This window comes from Neltuma alba, unplaced genomic scaffold (genome assembly GCF_004799145.2).
Source record: "Neltuma alba isolate B1F8T4 unplaced genomic scaffold, ASM479914v2 tig00004508_pilon, whole genome shotgun sequence".
Lineage (NCBI taxonomy): Eukaryota > Viridiplantae > Streptophyta > Magnoliopsida > Fabales > Fabaceae > Neltuma > Neltuma alba.
This window is the reverse complement of record NW_021633738.1, coordinates 347,056-369,644: the sequence shown is the minus strand read 5'-3', so window position 1 is coordinate 369,644 and position 22,589 is coordinate 347,056. Positions and strand designations below refer to the sequence as shown.

General features: G+C 32.8%; 2 protein-coding genes across 3 annotated transcripts; both read right to left on the bottom strand.

Annotated features, from left to right (window-relative positions):
* Positions 1–3,179, bottom strand: LOC114744994 (uncharacterized). Its single transcript, XM_028933132.1, has 2 exons — positions 2,657–3,179; positions 1–1,764 (listed from the first exon to the last, which is right to left on the bottom strand). The coding sequence occupies exons 1-2, from the start codon at positions 3,054–3,056 to the stop codon at positions 329–331; spliced, it is 1,836 nt and encodes a 611-aa protein (XP_028788965.1). The 5' UTR covers positions 3,057–3,179; the 3' UTR covers positions 1–328.
* Positions 3,180–15,149: 11,970 nt separating this feature from the next.
* On the bottom strand, positions 15,150–20,613 carry LOC114744987 (glycine-rich RNA-binding protein RZ1C). Of its 2 annotated transcripts, XM_028933126.1 has the most exons (5): positions 20,479–20,613; positions 20,171–20,305; positions 17,279–19,255; positions 16,224–16,717; positions 15,150–15,775 (listed from the first exon to the last, which is right to left on the bottom strand). In XM_028933126.1, exons 4-5 carry the CDS (start codon positions 16,712–16,714, stop codon positions 15,532–15,534), a joined length of 735 nt encoding a protein of 244 aa, XP_028788959.1. In that variant the 5' UTR covers positions 16,715–16,717; positions 17,279–19,255; positions 20,171–20,305; positions 20,479–20,613; the 3' UTR covers positions 15,150–15,531. The 2 variants fall into 2 exon arrangements, with proteins under 2 accessions (XP_028788959.1, XP_028788958.1); XM_028933125.1 differs by lacking the exon at positions 17,279–19,255 and having other exon boundaries at positions 20,479–20,611.
* Positions 20,614–22,589: the final 1,976 nt, after the last annotated feature.

The window sequence follows — 22,589 nt, the reverse complement described above, 5'->3', positions numbered from 1 at the left end:
TTTAGTCAAATCCGCCGAGCATCAGCCGACCACAAGTCTTACGTTAAAAGACAAACAAAGAAAAACATGCATAAAAAATTGCCAATTATTAGTATTACAATATGAACCCATCATTGCCATATTTTATTCCAAGTCTGATGAATAGAATATGGATCAAGCTAAGCTACAAAGAAAGAAAATAGCAAAATTTTGTAACTTTGTGTGAAAGCCAACGGAAAGTTCACTATATTTTACACCAACGTGTAGAACATTATCAAGTATATAAACCCAAAGAAAATTTCTTGATTTAAATAATGTTCATATATATCTACATGAGTTGTCCTATTCCCTATCCCTTCACCTCCAATTCCTTCTCACGGTTGCCCTCTCCCGCCCCGGCCGCGACGCTACTTCCGGCACCATTCTCGGCCGGCTCTGCAGTGTCGGCCTCCCGGTACCTCTTATAGATGTCACTTTTATAAAACTTTCTCGTTCTGGCCACCAAAATGAGAGATATAAGGGCACCGAAGAAAGTTGCAGCTGTGATAATTATAAACGACATCCTGAAGCAATCTGACCCAACACAGCTCAATTCTTTTCCTTCCTCTCTTTTTAACCCTAAAGCTGCCAATTGCTTCTCAGCTTCTTTATCATACAAATGACCAGTGATTCTCACGTTAAGAATGTACAACCCAATTGGACTCGCAGAACCACCAAAATTGTACAGAGTTGAATAGTACTTTAACCCAAATAACTCAGATATGATCGCAAAAATCAGAGGCCATTGAGCTCCAAAACAAAATCCAATGATCACAGAAGCTACATAGAGACCATTCTTAACGTTGAAGGCTATCAGAAGATGTCCCGCACATGAAACTATTAGAGTGAGAGTGAGCATGAGAGTACGAGGGAATTTATACCTGGCCAGATAATATTCAGACACGAAACCTGCGAAGACACGTCCTAGGTAATTCCAAATACTTACGAGGGACACAAATGTGCTTATACTGTTCTTCGGGTAACCTAAGGATCCCCCAATTTGACCCAAGTTGTCTATCGCAGTCAACGTCCCGCCAATCCCACAAATGCTGGCCATGAACAGTATAATCATGTCGATACTGAAAAGGGCTTGAAGAATAGTGTAATCCTCACCTCTCTCTGGTGGGTTAAAGACATTCTGCCACCATTTAATCTCTGGCCGACCTTCTCGTCTTGCTTTTGTTATATCACCAAAATTATTTGATCTTTTAGGAGCATCCGTCGTCGTCTCAGTTATCTCCGGCGGTGGGTCGTCGACGACGATGTTCTTGACGGGCTCGGCGAGGGCGAGGCGCTTGGCTTGCCAGAGCTTGAACTCCTCGATGTAGACGATGGCGACGGGGAGGAAGAGGAGGAAGAGGACGACGGCGGCGCTGAAGCCGTACTCAGACTGATTAAAGGAGGTCTGCTTCTGGACGATGATGATGAGCATGAGGAATCCGGCGAGGCCGAGGGAGATGTAGAGGAAGTTGTAGAAGACCTTGAGTTCGTTGGGGTGGCGGACGGGGGTGATGTAGCGGATGGTACGGAGGAAGGCGAAGGATATGGCGGCCGGAAGCCAGCCGATGAGGAGGATCAAAGCTTTAGTGTCGTTGAAGTAGAAGGCGTGGTATAGTTGAGTTATTATGGCTCCGCTCAGACCAACGTAGCCTTTGAGAATTCCCAGAACAACGCCTCTGCTTTCTGGGAAGTTCTTCACACATGTTACCAGAGACCCTGTGTTCGCGAACGTCTGAGAGTTCGCACCTGCCACAATGCAAACCCAGATTCATCATCACTAAACAAATTACCAATGAAATACGCTAATTTAGAAAAATTAATATATAATTATTATAATTAACTAACTTAACTAATTTTTTTTAATTTCTCTAAATTAGTTATTTATTTCTTATACTAAGAAGGAGATATTATTTTAGATCAATCCCATAAACTCCGAACACTAGGCATTAGTTTGTTCATGGGTCCCTATTATATTATCGCTGTTCAGTACATCATAAATACAAGCCAACCGTTATCCAGCTCCCAAGAGTTTGTCTTTAGCTTCTTAGGCTTTAACGAAAATAAGGTGGAGTTAATGAGTTATATACTTGTATATGAGATGTCCTTTTCAAACTGATGCAAAAAGCAGTATAAGTAAAAAAAAAAAAAACAATAAATTAAATTCTAACGTACTACCTCCGGTTCTAATTATAAGACCCAGTTGACTAATTTGAAGAGATTAAGGAAGTAAGTTAAGTTAGTTATTTGTAACAAATAAGTGTTGTCATTCCTAAAATATCCTTATTAATTAAGTGTGTTGACTAGAACTATCATTATTAGAAGGACTATCTTGGGAAAAAATGCATAAATATGAGAGACAAAATGGATTGGGGTCTTATAATTAGGACCAAACTAAAAGTCAAACGGGGTCTTATATTAAGGACCGGAGGTAGTATTATTCTTTTATCTTTTCTTTAAGGAAATGCACCTTTTGTTTTGAAAAAGTAGCATAAGAAATTGCATGTGATCATGGCAAAAAAGAGAAAGAAGAGACTTTATTTGAAATTTGTGTAGGGGAGAAGATTGGATGAAATAAAATAATTTAATAAAATTAAGGAGCCAAAATGCTAATTTTGGTCATACATATATACGGACGTACCTATGCAGATATAGAGGAACATCTGCCAAACTTTGGGCTTGGGAATTCTTTGGGTCACTCCAAGCCAAATCATGAAGTAGCCGAAGAAGTTGAGGACGGCGCCGATCACCAGCACCACCCACGGCGGCGTCAGCTCGTTGATCAGCCCGGAGAGGATGCCCACGTTGGCGCCGACGTCCTTGAAGAAACTCAGGAGATTGAGAGTAGTTTGGTCGTAGCCCAAAGTTGATTTTATGTCCGGCGAGTACAGGCCGAACATGTAGGTGGCTCCCGCCGCCGCCATGACCAGAAACGACGCAAACACAACAAACCACCTGCTGGCTATCACCTGCACGGCCAGACCCTTCATGTCCGACCAACCTAGAACGCCGCCGACAGGGCTTCCTCCGGCAACCACCATGTTAATATATGGATATTGTTCTGGTGTGGGTCAGGGTAAAAAGACGCACGGTGGTCGTTTCCCTAAAACGACACGGCGTTCTCTCCCACCAATTGAGTATTGAAGTTCTGGTTCTTCCCAATAATATTGCAGAGTTGGAATGGCCGAATGGATTTATAGAGAGAGTAAGAAACACTTGAGTGTATTGGACCAATAATAATGACAATAATAAATAATTAAAAAAAAAAAGACTTAGCCGTGGGACTTTTCATGGATCGTTGACTCGTATGATTTGGGGATGACAACTTGCCCACACATGTGCCAGTCGTTTATACATTATTTTAATTATATAATTTAAATTTCAGCGTGGGGAATTGAAAATAAATATCTCTGTTACAATTTAAAAACTCCTAGCTAGCTGGATCTGGAGATGAGATATAAATCCTCAAAATTATATATTTCTAGAGCTACTGGATCAAAGAAATAAAAAATTAATAGCTAGCATGTGAAATATATATACATATATATATGATTCAGGTTTAAGAAATATTAATATAAAGCGATGAGTGCAAATTAAAAGCTTAACAAAGAGAAAAGTCCCAATATAATTAATTAATATTGGTAACTATAGTGATAAGGTGCGTATTTTGAATGGGTTATTATTTTTCTTCCATGAGAAATGTATAAACTTGACTGCCTGTCAAGAATATTGTTTTTTTTTTTTTGGCAAATTTGAGAGGCGATTTTATAATTTGGCTCACAAGCTTCCGTGACCATTCTATATATAAAAAGCTTGGTTTATTCAATCCAAAAAAAAAAAGGTTTGGTTTGTTCTAGCTAGCAGCTATATATAGCAGAGATTTTTTTTTTTTTACTACCAAACTTGGGTTTGGTTATATTTTTAGCTTCAATAATTTCGGCATATCATTGTTAATTTCTTTATTGAATACCTAATCAAGCATTAAGAAGGTTAAATATATGGACTTAAATTTGATGTTGAAAGTTACATTTATCTTTAGAGGATTCAAATCCTAGCTTGTTGTGTGGAGGCACATTTAAGTGGAGGGGACTGTGAGAGTTACGTTGGTCTTTGACTACTTCTAATTAAAATAATTGTAACCCATATATGCTTCTTCCATTAGGTACCTCAAACCACTTCATCCAAATTAAAGAAAGGAGGTTGATAAAAGAAATTAAAGATATACAGCTAAGGCATTAATTTTATCTAAAAATGAAAAAATTGAATTTATTGATATTTTAGATCATGAATTACATCCAAAAAGTCATAAAAGATGCAGATAATGAGATTTTAAATTGGGAAAACCTTTTAAAAAAATAAAAGTAACACCCCACTTGTTTATTATAACGAAAGTCTTTTTTTGTTTTTTGGCCAGAGTGTGTCTTATAATAAGGATAGGTGTAACATACTAAAAAAAAAAATGTAAATAATATATATAATAATATTTTATTATTTAAAAAAAAAAAAAAAGGGGACAACTTTCCACCAAATCAGTGGAAAGTTGGAGGCAAAGAAGAATTTGAGGGGGGTGTATTAAATGAAAGAGGAATGTTGAGGGGGAGTGTTAGATGGGTTGGAAAAAAATTAGAAGGTAATAAATGAAGGAAGAAATTTGATGGAAGAAAGAGAGGGGGAAAGGACGGTGGAAGTGGAAAAGTGGGAGATGAGCCGTGGAAAAATGAAACATGGGGTATTATATATATATCATCCCCCGGTGATCTCCTTCAAGCAAGAGCAAGAGAGTGCGGAAGAGGAAGAGAGCAAAAGAAAAAAAAAACAGAGAGAGAAGCATAGAGAAAAAAGAGAGAGAGAGTCGAGTTGCAGAGTACCTGACGGTTTTAGAGATCATTTAGGTACACAAAACTACTTCTTGTTATCATATTTTCTTTATGAACATTTCCTATATATTTAGAACTTTATATTATTAGTATCATTATAATGTTTAGAGAAAATTTTACTGTTTGGGTATAGAGTAAATATGGAGTTTTGACAATATATGACCGTAGAAATTTAAAGATACATTATTAAGGAATTTTAATCGGTTTATTTTTGTTGAATGATTATTTTGAGAATTTTAAACTAAGATTTTAGTTGAAAAGTTTGTTATTTAGACTTGTAATATGTTTTTACCGATTAAATTTGAGTTAAATAATTTATTTGAGTTATTTAATATATTATTGAGGTTTTAATCGGTTTAAATATTGAATAAGTTAAAGATATATTGTTGAAATAATTTTTGAAGGCTTGAAAAATTATAAATTGAGAATTTTGTAAAATTAAATAAAGCTATAGTTTGTTTATAATTAATATATATATATATATATATACTTTTGTTAAATTTAAATAGCCTTATATGTAAATTATTTTTCAAAATAATTCTATTATAAATGCCTAGATTTGGGAGAGTTAATATGTTTATGAAATTTTGGTTTAGAGGGTAGTCTTAGAATTTTAGAGTAGCTCTGGAGTAATTCTGAGTTTATATTAATAAATATTTATGTGCAATTTTGTAGACTTGAGAATTTTGGAGTAATCGTTGTGTGAATTTTTGTAAGCTAAAGAGTACCAGGTAACTCTGAAAATTCTTTCTTGTACATGTGAATTGTGTATGATTGTATTATGAATTTACTGTATTTTCATATATTGAAATATAATATTGTGATTTTTCAAATGAATGTTTTGGAATGTTATTTGATTTTGTCAAGATTTATTGCTATTAATTATGATCAATGTTTAAATATATTGATGGCTAAGGATTTGTCATGAGTTGCTATTAAATGGTATATAAGTTTTATTGCTATCTTATCTTTAAAATATTTGAGGACGTATTTATGATGTAACATTATTGGCATATGACATGCATTGTTGGGCTAAGGATAGAAGGAGATTGCATGGATATGAAATTACCACGTGGTATGCCATCACTCGGTGCACAGTGGATGGCACTTGTCAGGGCCCCTTCTTCCATGTTTTCCTTTGGCCGGGAATTCATTGGAGCTGTGGGACATGTGACACCTCCCTATTCACAAAGGAGGGGAGCCATAGTCCGAGCTTGAGCTCTATATCTTTGGCCGGATATATCTCTAGTATCGGTGAGCTTGGAATAATTCAGTAAAATGGATTAGTTCCTATCGGACTATGTGTTAGCCTATGGCTCCAGTCAGCGGTATAAGGGTGGACGGTGATATAAGGGAGGTAGCATATTGCATTATTTTTTGGATATATTAGAAAAATGATATTGGTATATTGTTGGAAAAAAAAAATGAAATTGAATTGGATGTCTCAAATCCGTGATTTTTAATATATTTATATACACACATATAAACAGATTTTTGGTTTATCATATATGATTTGCTTGTATAGGTTAGAATTTCAGTAGTTACTGAGACGTTAGATCTCACCCCCTATATTAACAATTTTCAGGCGAAGGATCTAGTAGGAATCAAGGGAAGGCACCAATGGAGTGAGCCGTGAAGGCTTTTGTGCTCCTCAAGCACATGCTATGTTATATTTTTATTTGCCATGACTATAAGACTTTAATAGTTTATGTTGTTAAGTTATGTTAGAAATGTGTTGAAATTTTGACTTATTTGCAGTATTAAAAATATGTATGGACTTTTAAATTAAATATTTTATCGAGTATATTGGTATAATTATGTGAGGTGTTACAATAGGGGAAGTATATATATTCTGTGATGCCTATATAAAGAGAATGCCTAGATACTCTCCCTCAGCTTCTTTTTATGAAATACAAGTAACTGAATTACATAAATAAAAAACCCAATCAAAATTAGTTAACATATAATAAATATGTAAAAAAAATATAACTTTTTTTTTAAAAAAAGCATTCTTATCTATTATGAGAAAAGTGAGTGAAGGAGGGGAAAAAAGTAAATAGGATAAATAATATGGAAAGAATAACTAATAATTAATCAAACTAAAAAGAAAAAAATAATACTAAAACTTTTAAATGTAGTGTTGATAGTTATATTTATTTTAAAAAATGTACATATATTAAATAGGAGTAAATTAAAGATGAAAAATTACTATATTTTTAGAAAAAATTAATATAGTTTATAGCTTTTCTTAATCTATATGAAACATGCTGAAAATATTTTATAGATAAAATTAAAAGAGTCGGTACAAACTAGCGTGTTAAGCATTTATGTGATACTGCCCTCACCGGCAAGGTATTCCCATTTCCCATGGCTTTGGCGCAACCACCGTGTGCTGTTTAATGTATGCCTGCAATTTTGGCTAAAACGTCACTCCTAAAAGGACATCTTCTAAGCTTACTTATGGATTTATATTTACATCTTTCTCATTTACAGAACTTAACTATGTGATTTACTTAAAAGACTCCAAATTTCTTCTCTATTTAATTCCCCAGCCGCCATTATTCCCTTTCTTTCTTTCTTTCCTTTTTTTTTTTTTGGACCAGCAGCTAGCCGCCTTTATTCCAAATTTCGTTTTTTATGAATGCATATAATTCGATCAATAAATAAAAGAGTACAAATATATTAACTTTATGAATCTTAATATACATGCAAGTGAAAGGAGAATTAACTGAAGTAATTTTTCTCTGCTTCCCAAAAATAATTTTTGATATTCTCGGTTTCAGTTTAGGCCCGTGCTATTTTCCTCTAAAGCAGATTATTTATCTCATCTGATATGAATTTATGATGTTTAAAGTACTCTTTACTAAGCTCATTTCACATTGACTTATTATTGTAAAACAACACTTTAAATCAATGTAATGATTTTAAATATATATTAAATATTATTTCATCACATATTCATTAGTTTAAATATTGAGGGAGCAAAAAAAAAATATTAAAATATGGTGAGAGAGAGAACTTTGACGTCGATTTGATGACAGCAAGTATACTACTGTATTCAATTTGAAATGGCAGATGATTTGAATTTTATGATTTTAGACATTGATAGTGAATCCTAGGCTCTAACTCTAAGTTAGCTCAAATATAAACAAGCAAGCAAGTTGTTTGCGTTTTGTTTATGAAATTAATTACAAGTTTAAAAATTAAATCAGATCAAATTGATATTGGCACACTTTGTTCGTCAAAAGAGAGACTGGGTTTTGGTTTCTGTAAACTTGCTTAGATTAAGCACTAATTAATGTCACACAGTGACAATAGGTTATAATATAAGTCACTAGCAATAAATTATAACCCCACAAAATTTCAATATTGTAGCTAGTATTGACAAGAGGCTCTTGATAAATGATATAATACTGTATATGAATATTCTAGGAACATCATGTTACATTTGTTAGAATTGGATAATTTGTTTACCCAAATTAAGCAAGCAGCTCTTATTACATCAAGAATTAGAAGAGTGTTATCAGAATAATTTGGTACTAATTAAATATAAGCTTTAAAAATACTTTACCATGCAAAATAGCTACAAGGCTAAAAAAAAGTTACTACTTCCTATCCTTTTAAAAGCTAATTGGATTTTTAATTTGGTTCTAAATATAAAACCACAACCTACTTTGTCTCTAATAGTTATTTATTTTGCCCCTACGTAATTTCTATAAAAGTTACATGTATTAAGGAGTTACTCTCAATTGGTGATTCAAACACATATGATTAATAACGGTATTTTAAGAAATACAATATCTATTTGCTATAAATAATTAATTTAACTAATAATTTCATCAATCTTTCCAAATTAGTCAATTAAGTTTTATACTACCTCCGGTCCTAATTATAAAACCTCATTTATACTCTACAAACAAGATCTTATAATTAGGACAGGAAATAGTATTAGAGTTACCTCATCTTTGAATTACGCCACACATTTTAATATTAAATTATTAAAGTTGTATTCAAGGTTGCCGACATATTAATATTTTTTTCAAGCAACCAATGATCAACGGAGTACAAGTGAAGTGAAATTGTTAAATCCATAGAGACCTAGAACCTGCCATTTATAGCCACTACCTAAACATTCGGTATTTAATATTTTAATTTAATTTTCTCGCAGCTAGTTGTATATTTGTTGCTTCTAGATGTTGAATTATTTGGTGAAGTGGAGAAATGTGTGTACATTTGTAAATTGTAATCTAGTTGTAAATAATAGGAGACTTTGTGGCCAAAGTTTAAAAAAGAATATTTATAAATAAGTTGTTAGTTATGAAATCGGGTTTGTAGAACTCAAAATCTTAAGTCAAGAACAAAAATGTGGAAGTCATCACATTTTTAAATTATGAAAATGTTGTTAGAAACAAATGAAATTTTCAATTAAACAATTAATTATTTTAATTTTTTCTACTGCGTCTTTCAATTTTTATGGCTTTATTTTATATTTCATAAACGCATCGACTCATTTTTGTCTCCTCCTGACCTGAATAATGTTATGATTAATAATATTATAGTCAACAAAGTTTAATACAATAACCATCTTACTTCGCAATATATATCCACACATATATTAAATTCCAATAAATTTCAACTCGATCGATGGACCACATGCATGGAATTTTCTGGGGTAAAAAGTTTAGTTTGACTGTTTGAGACGTTTTCATATATGTGTGTGTGTGTGTGTGTGAGATATAATCAATTTCATTTTTTAGCGTTTTAAATCCCTTGGCTCATAATGTATTCTCTATATTTTGTCCATTCAAAAAAAAGTCCTATTTTATCACTTTGTTCTGTTCAAATTATTTTTAAAATTATCGATGCCTAAGACCTTATTTCATATATGTATACATATATTGGCTAAAAAAATTAAATTTATGTGAATATATAAAACATTTTTTTATAGAGTTATTATATTTTGTACATATCAAAAAGGACAGACTGAGACTGAGACGTCCTTAGCTGACAAATTGCTAATAATTTCAAACTCCACATTGGAAGAAAATATAAGAATGTCGAACTTTCAAATTTGTCTGTTCTTCAAATGTAACGACCAGTTTTGGTCAAATACAGCAACAGCAAATTGACTAATAATAATAGGAAACTCCAAAATGATAACCATCATTTCAATAATGAATCTCTAAAGTTTGAAGATTATGCCCAATAATTCCTTTGACTTCTTCAGTATTATACTTTGGATTCACACCGTGCTGTATCCATAATTTAAAAAAATTAATTAAACACTACTTTGATATATAATTTACTTAAATATAACCCAAAAAAAAAAAAATCACTTTCTGGGGAACCTCAGCTTTTTGTCCAAATTAAGCTAAGACTTGCACGTTTCAAACTGATTTTATTGATATCGTTCATATTGTCATCTCCAGCTCATCAGTAATCACTCGAGCACATGGACTCCATCGGATCTTAATATGAGAGATACTTAATTAATTTGGATAGATTAAAAAATTCATTTTAAATTAGTTAATCATAGCAAATGTAACAAAATCTCCCTACATACTACCCTTGTATAAAAGTTGGTTAAGTTAGTTATTACAAAAAAGTCATTTATATAAAAGCTAGGTGACTAATTTAAGTAGATTAAAAAAAATAGTTAAGTTACTTATTTGTAATAAATAAATATTATCTTTCTCAAAATACTCTTGCTAATAATATGTATTAGTTAGAATTACTATTTAATGAAATCTTTAACATGTACAGTTATTATAAATATACATCGAGAAAAATAGATATATATATATATATGAGAGACAAAATAGATTAAATTTTTATATTTAGGACCAAATTAAATATCAGACAGGCTCTTATATTGAGGATTGGAGATAGTATATATATCAGCTTATAAGTTAAATAAACTATTCTAGACAAAAAATATATATGAGATAATAAAATAGATTAAGACCATATATTTATAACCAAATTAATTCAATATTTTCTATTTAACTCTTATACTACCTCTAGTCCTTAATATAAGACTTTGTTTGATTTTTTTTTGGTTCTAAATATAAGACCCCAATCTCTTTTGTCTCTCATATTTATGTATTTTTTTCAAGATAGTTCTCCTAACAATAGTAGTTATAGCCAATATACTTAATTAGCAAGGATATTTTAGAAAAGACAACATATATTTATTACAAATAACTAACTTAACTTATTTTTTTATACTCCTCAAATTAGTCAACTAGCTCTTATAATTAGGACCGGAGGTGGTATTAAGGATGAGATGTAATATAAATATCTATACTTTGATACGGCTCTTGGGCACTATTGGATATACATCATCATCAATCACAACAGGTCAAAGTGTGTGTACATATAAGATAAAACAGATTATTTCTTACGTCGTTGTTTCTTAAATATGTCAAACTTGATTATTGTTGCTAATTTCATCACTTACATGCAATTTTTTCTTTTGCTTTTGTAATATCATACACACACAGACGCACAAACACACGGGATCACTATTCTTTATCTTTTTTGGTTTCGTAATCATCTAATAAGTTCACACTGCCACATAAGCTATGACTAATTAAAACATGATTACCCTACAATCAAATTTCTTCCTTGTCCTATTATTAACTATTTGTCAATTAAATATAAATATGTTCCTCAAAATCTCAATTTCAATAATGACCAAACAAAAAACAAACAGATAAATCATTTCAACCTTAGCTAATCAACCGCGAATATTACAGTCACTGACTTTACTTATATTATAGGGTTCATCTAGATGCTCTTTTTCATCTTTTCTATAAAGTTTTAGACATTGTAACCTTCAAACCATGCAATAATTGACATTGACATTCTTCTCTTAGTATATTCGTATTATATACAGACATATATATATATATATATATATGTATAGAGAGAGGGGGGAGGGATAGAGAGAGAGAGATCAATAATTTTAATTAAGTAAATGTTTGATTATTATATTTTAGTTGATGAAATAACACACTATTTCCCAACTCAATACATTAATTTGAGCACCCTCACATTTATTGAGGAATCTTTAATCTTTAAGTCCTCCATTTGAAAGAGAGAAGGAGATATAAGATTATTAGAAGATAAATTTGTGTTTGCTTAAAAAGGAGGTCATGAGTATAATAATAATCAAATCAGGGAATAGTTAAAAAATAAATAAATTCCAGGGGAAAAAACCAGCAATACTCCATAGATATTGAATCGAAGGAGTACTCTCTGTGTGGCATAAACCATAAATTGATATGATTGCAATTTATCTTACAGCTTAATTAATCAACTTTTGAATTAATAATGGAGTGTTTTTTTATTTTTATTTTCCAAAAGTAGTTACGTGTATTTTCCAATAATTGATTTTAATAAATGCATTATAGAAACACTCATGCCAGCAAGAATGGGCATCTTCCCCAAATAATGACACGTGTTTTAATTAGTAAAATGACATTAACGATGTTTATACTTTAAAAAGAAGACAAGCGGGAAGCATTCGTTTGTAACATTCCTTGATAAGTGGCAGAAAATTAGCTAAAATTGATAACTTTGACCCCAGGCATGGGCATGCTATGCGTGCCAATTCTAAGAAGATCGCAAAGACCAACATCGCAAATCATGAGTCTGGGTGTTTTAAAGGGTAAAATAGTTCATTTTTTATTAAATTACAGGAACTAGTGATTTAGGCGGAAAAAAAATTTGAAGGACTAAAATCCATAATCTATAACTTAAAAGATTAAAATTAAAATGAGAATAAATGTGAAGGACCAATTTCATATTAAAGCGCACCTCAACTAGAGATACAACGTTCCAACAATTTATCTGCTTAATGAAACAACCTGTATTACTATGGTGAAATTCTACCCCAACACTTGCAAAAACCATAAGCTAGGGACAAAAAAAAACTATCATGGGTGATTTCTCAATTCTTAGGACCACTATAAATATGTTAGACACTAGTTACTAATTACTCATCCAGTCTGAAATATAAAATCTATTTTATAATATAAATGACACTACAAAATAGATTTTATATTTAGGACTGAAATTCACACATGTATAATACAAAAAGAGAATTGTTAAAAAATCTCAAAAAAGAAACAGAATTATTAAAAAATTCTAGTGACAACAAATCAGTCTATAATAAGTAGTTTTATGGTAGAAAATCACAATCATTTACTTCTCATTGAGACTTACTGACAATTATTTTTTTCTTTGAAATCTAATTATAATTCTCCCTAGCCAAGATGTCATTCTTTGATTGATTATTATTCGTTTTTAATTCTTATTTTACATCATCAGTGGGGGGCACGTCAAGAGTTGCAGATTCCGAAAGGCAGAGCATTTAATTGGAAGAATGGGGCCGAAAAGACTGTTAAGTGAAGATTGAGGGAAGTGATAGAATAGAAGCTGGCATTTTTCTCTATTTGTAGGGCCCGCTGATATAAGCGCCGGTCAAAGTCAAACATGCAATTACTCCTTCAAAATTTCAACACTCTCACGCAAGCAACGGAACATTGATTTTGATTCCGGTCAAAGATTCGCTGGGTTATATTTTTATTAATTCCTTTTTTGAATCATTTCTAGAGGATAAACACCGTCCTATTCCTTCTTATCCTTAAGATATCAGCTCCGGCAGCATCGACAGGATTCCCAAAGCAGAAGCATGCCTTTTGATAATTTTTTTTTGTGTAATTACCAATGATAACATCATAATTTAATATGGGTTAATACAATTTTTTCTATTTAAATTTACTTTCATTTTGGTTTTGTTCTATCAAGTTTCAATCATAGATCATAGTTTCTCGAGTTTCTTTCCATTTAAAATATTAGTCTTTGTAATTTAATAAAAACGTAGACCAATTTATCCCTTAAGAAACTATAACTTACTGTTTAAATTTTGATGGACAAAAACTAACCAAGCCATGCCAAAAATAAAAACATGCATTTTTGAAATGCTAGGCACTCCATCCTCAGTTATAAGTCAGTCTCCAATGAAAAATTAATTACCTACATGTTCTAAGTTATACAATAGCAAGCTTTATGTTTTATCAACAACCAAATCTTCAAATAAGTTGTTAACTAAAAAGTCCCATTCAATAATATCTTTGAACATTCTTCTTGGTCTTCCTTTGCCCTTTTTAAAAGAATTCCAAATTGTCTCATTTACCCTTTTCACCTGCGCCTCCAATAACCTTTTCTACATATGCCCAAACCACTTCAAATAATATTCAACTATTTTCTCTTAGATAGGCACCATACCTAATTTTGCTCTAATGTTATCAAGATACTGGAAACCAAATTGATCATTGAACTGCTCGAAACAGTGGGTCAGACCAGAGTCAACCCAGAGGTCAAACCGGTGAGAAATAAAAAAAAAAAACTTAAATCTTATCATACCATCCAAAGACTAAATATCAATTTAGTACCTTCAATCACTAATATAATAATCATATACTTACATTTTTTTAAAAAAATCTTCTTTACTATTCCTTCAACAAATCGAAATCATAATATCATGCTAGTTGTGAAAATCACTAAATGTTGTTCCTAGCAAAATATCAAAATAAATATATGATAACAAAATATTCCACCTTGCCATTATTCAATCACTAATCATCAAAATAATTTTTTTCTAAAAAAAAGAGGCAACGGGATTAACCCTTCAAATCAATTAGGTTAACCAAGTTGGTCTGGGTTACTTCAAGCCACCCCAGGTTAGCTTTATCACAAACGAGTTTCCCATCCAACCTGGCCAGTCCAGTTTGATTTTCAATACAATGACTATTATCATTTTAAATCTTATTTTTTCTTATATAATCACACATCCATTTTAATATCCTCATTTCTACTACCCTAATTTTAGACTCTTGTTTTTTCTTTAAAGCCAACATTCACGACTATATAACATGACAAGTCTCATAATGATTTTACTCAATTTATCTAATCATCCTTAAATTTAACTTGTTATTTTGCTGTTCTAAGAAAAGTTTGTGCAGGTATTAAAAAAGAGAAACCAAATTCCAGATGATATATAAAAATAGAGATGTATACGTATAAAAGTAAAAAGCAAAAAAAAAAAGAAAAGAAGGGAATCCGCCCACGTCATTTACCCTCCATTTTTCATATTGTGCTTACGTCTTCTGCTTCTGCTACGTTGTTGCAATACAAGGGCCAAGGCAAGGCAGGATGTTTCCAGCACAGTAACCGCATGGCAAAAATTAGGGTTTTCAAGTTTCACCGATTCTGCAAATTTCGAGAAAACAATTTTACAATTGGTCCTTGCACAGACATCAGTAATAAACACCATTTTGTGTTTGTTTTTTTTTTTTGAGGAAAGCAACTGCGTACAGATGTGACCATATAAGCCGCACAATATCTGCAATTAGCAACCTTGAAAAAGGGAGCTGCTCCTCCACTTTAAACACAACAGAGAAATGCGTCCACTAGGATATATAAGCTCTGAAGAGTAGAATAAAACCTAATAAATACTGAAATCTATGCAACTAGATGTTCAGAGGGTCATCAACGCCCAAAAAAACAAAAACCCTGCCCCTATTGCAGCATCTAGATTTCAACATCTGGTTGACACACCAACAAGAAACAATCAGTAACGGTTGAATGAAGATGGGCGGCCACCCCTGCCGCTTGGACGGTCATAAGGACCACCACGTCGGCCACCCCTAAAACTCCTGCCTTGGTCTCGTGCTGGCGCTCCACTTCCGAACCTATCGTTATTTCTTGCACTGGGATACCTGTCATAGGCTCTATCTTTCCCATAACTATTTTGTGGGTAACGGTCTGAACCACCATAGGAATCATTTGCAAACCGATCTCCACTAGGCCGGTACCTACAAGGTTTACAACAAAGTTTTAACAATAGAGATGCATATGTAGAACTCAAATGTCATGCAACGATCAATAGAGGACACGTGCACCCACACTTCCACTAGACATGCAATCAGGAACCTAAGCACATGCTCATGCAATCATGGCATTTCAAAATGCAACATCATCAATACCAAAGGAAAATTGTTAAATGCTGAACGTATAGGCTTGAAAATTACAGAGAAGTAACAAAGCAGCAAACAAAGTGTAGTACTCCGTCCTTATCAAGTTATCAGTTATCATAAGGATATCAAGCATGTTTGATAATATGACATGTTTTGTCTAGAATATTACTTTCTTTCACCTAATATCCCTAACTAACTAATTAGCCAAATCTTTCTAACTAATGACTCTCATTAAGGGTAATTTTGATATTCCAAAAAAATAACTAGATGAGAGTAGCTTGCATGCCTGTCACTGTAGTAGTGATCACGGTCGCCATATTTAGTATCCCCATATTTGTTATCCCGGCTGTCAAAGCGTTCCCTATCTCCAAAACGTCCTCCACCATAACGATCATCAATAAATCGATCACGTTCTCCGAGGCGATCCCCATGGCCACCACCACTTCCAAACCTAGGACGGGAAGAATATGAACCCCCACCCCCACCACGACCTCCTCCTGCCAAAGGACAATCTCGAGCCCAATGGCCAGGTCGCCCACATTTGAAGCAGTCATCCTGTCCTACCCTGCCTCCCACCCCGTAACTTCCTCTGCCACCTGATGAGTAATCATGGTCTAGATCATCTGACCCCATTTTGGGCTGGGCCCTGTTGACAGAGATAATGCGGTCACCAAGCTCCCGTCCGTGCATTTCCTTGATTGCATCCTCCATTCCTCTACGATCTGCAAATGTGATAAACCCAAATCCACGTGGACGACCTGTGTCCCTTTCCAACATGATCTACAGGTTGAACCAGTAGAGAACTTCATGCCAAGCAATAAAGCAGTGTGTGCAACTAACGCTAATAAATTCAATCGCATTTATGACAACAAACAACCTCAATGTAGGTGCACGACCATTGCAAAACCATATTGAAAATATATTAGTTAAACATAACTTACAACAGATGCTGAATATGAACACATAATTAACTAGGCAGATATAATTAGATAAGAAACACGGCAACTAGAATGTTGGTCAAAACTGCATAAGCTAATAGCATATCTGGACCTACTATAATTGTATATAAATTTATAGCACTGAAACTAGAAACTAAGAAATAAATTGCTACATAACATCCCACTCAATGTCATTGATATTCAAAACAGGCATCTATAATGTTTGAAGCTCCACTCAAAATAGAATGAGATGTAAACATAGATGAGCAAAATCTAATTGCAGAATGTTGTCTCTTGAAAAATTAATTTCAGTGATTCAGTCTTTCACCTAAAAGGATAGTTCAGGGAAAGTGACATGTGCTGGAATCATTTAACAAGAAGAAAGCATAGTCAGACAACTTACTTTGAGTCATGATGACAAAGCACTGCAAGATTATTCACACAGCTAAGAAATTCAATTCATCCAAAACCCATAATTGTGTGACACCAAAGTACCTCATACAACAGTTACTTCTCAATCCAGTCAACAATGTCATCACATCCCATAGCAGTTCAGAACTTCATTGATTGATGGACCTTTAAACCATCTCTTAATAAAAAATAATGATATCCGACTCACACAATCAGAATCCCTATGTTATAATAGGCATTATTATTTTCCCACTTGAAAACAGGAAAGTACAAAACAATGGGTAGCCCAAACTAGCAACGAATCATCAAAATGCAAACGGGTCTTCCATTCCTGCAGTCACCAGTTCAATCCGTCCCAAATCCAATTTATGATAAATATCACATAAGATATCGCAAAACAAAATCTCCCTGGCAGCAATCAAATTCCCAAAATTCAGAATTGGCAACAATCAAGACAGAGGTGCAATCTTGACTATATTAGCTCTGGAGATCATTCCTTTTCTCGGTATGAAATTCAGCTTCCTTCTTCACTTAGTGATTAACTGAACCAGGAATTCAAAGGCAAGTCAATCTTATGCAGCTATAATCTTGAGCATATGTGAGACAAAAGTGTAACATTGATAGGTTTTCGTTCTGGCGGATTATATGCCTAACATGTAGGTAGTTCTTCTGTCTCTTTACTGACTTAGTTGGCACACCAGCAATGTGCAGAAAAGTCAGTCTTATGCAGGAGCTGGGTAGCTTGAATAAAAAAACATAGCGACACAAGCAGAACCAGTCAAAATCAAAATATACCTCTCTGACCAGTTAACTATATTCAAATGTTGAGTAATGCCCAAATCAACGGCATTCAACCTCCAGCACTTTAAGCATCCAAAGGACCACGGATAATTAGGAAAATCTTGATGGTACCACAGTACCCACAGGACCTCAAATAAACCTCTGTAACATCAACTTTTCCAGACTAGAGAAAATTTCTGATTAAATGTGTTTTAGGTTCCATTGAGAAAATGTTATAAACTCACCAAGTTCAGGCAAGATCAGGTTCCTCGGATGAATTCAAACACACAAAACTTCTTTGAACTGGCATAAAAAACCACCTCAACTGATCTACATAGTATCACATAATCCTAGCACCTTTTGAAAGGTCCTATGAAAAGGATATTATTAAGCAAAGTACGGTCAACCATTCAGCTCTTAGAAACAAAAAGCACAGGCCCCAGGCATTATCCCTGTCACATTAGTCAGCAGGGAATCCATATATCAATCGAACACTTAGGTACAAGTGGAAATGCCACCTTAAATCCAGAGATCACTAAAAATGTTATTTCACCAGAACTATTGTGAGTATGTAAGCTGGCATATCTGCTGCCCCTGCCTCTATAATAAGTAATCAAACATAAGGGAAGCAGTTCTCGTAATGTGAATATTATATATCAAGGGAGAAAATAAACTGACAGCAAAGCTAGCAGCATCAATAATACTTTAACTTCTGTTCTGAATCTATAATCTAATTAAAATTTTATTAAACATTAAATCTAAGTCTAGAGTTCAAAGGAGAAATATACAGCACAAGATGCGTCTCATATATCAGTAATCATCAGTACCACGTAAAAGTAACCAACTGAATGGGATGGAGGCCAATGTATAGACAAGGAATTGATTTCTTTTGATTGGAAAGGGGAGAGCAGCGCCAAGCATGCTATAATATTAAACTTGTCCACTGATCAGCATACCTAACCACTGAATAGCCATTCCCATTATAATGAATTCACTTATGAATCTCAAACTTGGCATTTATCACTCATGAGGAGTCCCTTTCACAGACACTAGACAGGTCAGTCTGATTTTCTTAGATCTCTCCCATGCACCAAATTTCACATATCCAAAACCACATTCATATTCAGCCTCAACTTCACCATAATAAGAATTAATGTGAATGCTGCTTGTACATAAGTGTGAGTGCTGGCTGGATCATAGTATCCCCAAAAAAGAAAAGAAAGGATTAATTACATAAAGACAAAATTCATTGTTGGAGATAAAGCTGCCAGTCAAGCAAAACCATAGATTTCAATACACAATACACTCACATAAATAGCAGACAAAAGACAGCAAATTACGACTAGTGGAATATTACAACGAGATATCCACAAATAATCATGAACAATTGCAAAATTTCACATAAAAAAACAAATTTTTAAGGCAACCATCTACTCAAAAAAGTGCTTCTGTTGCATTGAATCAACTTTAAGAAAGATATAGCTTTGAAACTTTAACATGGAAGATCTACCAAATCACACTTTACACTTGGTTACTTTTAGTCATGAAAAAGAGACTAAGAAATCTTCAATGGGACAAACACACTCATACAAGTAGCCCCTCAAGTAGAAAACCCAGGCACAAACAAGGACCTCCCATCATCAGTCACAGGCAAAGAGCAATACTTTCTCCTTCATGTTTACATGCTACTACAAATTAATATCATTATACCAACAGGAATATTCAATAATTCAAAGCTGCGACAAAAAGAAATTGAGCTAAGGAAATGAAGAACACCGTAACAAACAATTTTACCAACAATCTTTGCTCAAATCGATTAATTTCCTTTGCACCCGTCATTGTTAAGTAATCATTTTCACACACAATAGAATTAGCAGGCGCTCATGCACACTCGCCCTTTTTCTTTCAATGCTGAATTAACAGAATGACACGGAACTGCAAATCTCACATTGTCACATTAGGGAACTTGTTCCAATTCCACCGTAGCTACCTAATACGGCCATAATAGCAATTACAAAGGAAGATATGCAAATGAAATACCTATTGCCCCTTCTTTTGAAGAACCAAATCAAGACGGGAAAACAAAATTCAACGAAAAAGGTACCTGGCATTCAATAACTTTGCCGCAACGACTAAAGGCGTGCTCAAGCTGACGCTCCGTTACGTCCCAAGACAAGCCTCCCACAAAAATACGGTTTTCTTCTTTCCCAGCCATCGCCACTTCTCCAACACTCTAAATCTAGGAAAACGAAAACACAACCACAAAATTCTAGAAATCAGAAGCATCCAAACTAAAAAACCAACCATTAAACCGAAGCCCAAGGAATGAAAGTTAAAGGGTAAACTTGGGCCGAAAGAGATTTCAGGGAAAATACTCTGAAACTAGAAAAATATGAAGACTATGATGCTTACCCTTGTCAGCGAGCCTGTGGTTCAGAGATCAAAGTGAGTCTCTGAGGAACACTACGGGGAAAATATTTAGGGTTTTCGAACGAAACACCGACCAATTTATCGAATTCGTGGCTTTTCTAGCGAGCGACTGATTTGGAGTGCTGCTCCCGAAGGGGGGAGAATCGTCCGAGCCGCGTAAAAATATAGGAAAAATAATTTTATTTGTACCCGGCAAAAGAGGTCCGAAATAATTTTCCACACTTTTATTAAATAATGGTTATATTAAAATATAGAATATTAAAAAAATATTTTAAATAACCTCTATTCTTTAATATAAGAGTTAGTTTGATTTTTAATATGATCCTAAATATAAGACTCGTCTCTTGTATTTATTTATTTTTTTAAAACAGTTTCTATAGTAGTTGCACATGTTAAATATTCTATCAAATAATAATTCTAACTAATACATATGATTAGCAAGTGTATTCTAAGAAAGATAATGCATATTTATTATAAATAAATAATTTTAAAAACTTAATTTATTTAAATTAGTTCACTAATTCTTATATTAAGGATTGGAGGTATTACTATCTATAAAAGCTAGTTTAACTTTTAATTTGGTTATAAATATAAGACTACAGTCTACTTTTTCTCCCATATTTATCTATTTTTTAAAAATAGTTCTTGTAATAGTTGCACGTGTTAAAGATTTCATTAAATGATAGTTCTAACTAATACACATGATTATAATAAGGGTATTTAGATAAGACAACATATACTCCTCTGGTTCTATTTATAGGGCAAAGAGAGAAGATATTTTTTATCATATTTATAAGGCACTGGGAGAAATTTTTTGTATAGATGTACAATTTTACCCTTCATTTATTATTATGTTTATTTTGTTTGCATGAAGTATAGTGTATATTAAATAGGGATAAAGTTATAAAGTTGTTGAATTTTAAATGAGAGTTAATGACGTTTAAAATTTTTCTTGGTTTAATTTGTATGAAACATGTTGCCAGTAACTTATAAATAGAGCCAGAGTAGTATTTATTACAAAAAACTAATTTAACACACTTTCTTAATTTACTCAAAATAGTCAACTAGCTCTTATACTACTTTCGGTCCTTAATACAAAAGTTCGTTTGATTTTTATTTTAGTTCTAAATATAAAACCCCTATCCAATTTATCTTTTATATTTATTTATTTTTTCAAAGATAGTCTTTGTAATAATAGTAGTTCTAACCAATACACTTGATTAGCAAAGATACTTTAGGAAAGACAATACCTATTTATTATAAATAACTAACTTAACTACTTTTTTTTTAATCTATGCAAATTAGTCAACTAGCTTTTATATTAAGGATCGTAGGTAGTATTAGAGACTAGAGGTAGTTTTGGTTACTTCATTAATTGGTTCGAAACCTCTTCTTTTCCTTTCCTATCCTCTTTCTTTTCTAACAATTAGATTAACATGTTTCGATGGTTGAGATTTTTATTTTTATAAACTATTTACTAAAAGAATTTAAAAATGCTTAGTACATTTGCATACCATTATAATTAAATTTTAATTTATTTGTAATTTATTATTTATTTATTTTTATAATTTAATATTTTAGTAATAGTTTTAAAAAGATTTAAATTTGAACAGTTAAAATATGTTAATCTAATGATTAAAAAAAAAAAAGAAGAGAAGGGAAAAGGATGGGAAGGGAACAGGAGATGTTCTGAGCTGCATCACTAATAACCTTTTTAAAAGAAATCATTAATACCCAAATTAGAATTTACAAATTTTGACAAAACGAAAATTAAAAACAGTTTAATATTGCTTGTTAATTGTTAAGATTGTTTTGTGTTTGAGTTAAAAGAAGTTTAATGCAAATTTTTTGTCACGAATGGGAACATGTGAACTTCAAAATTTGATACATTGATTTCTAGCAATAACTTAGGCTTAATTTACAAGATGTCATCGTGGACTTACATTTCTACTGTGGCTTATCCCACTGTCTTCGTCTTTGTTGTTGCCTTTCACTATGGATGATTTTTTTCGATAGAATTTAAAAATTTTGTCATTAACATTGTTAATTCGTTATTTTTTTAAGCAAACTAAAACAAATAACACCAAATTAAA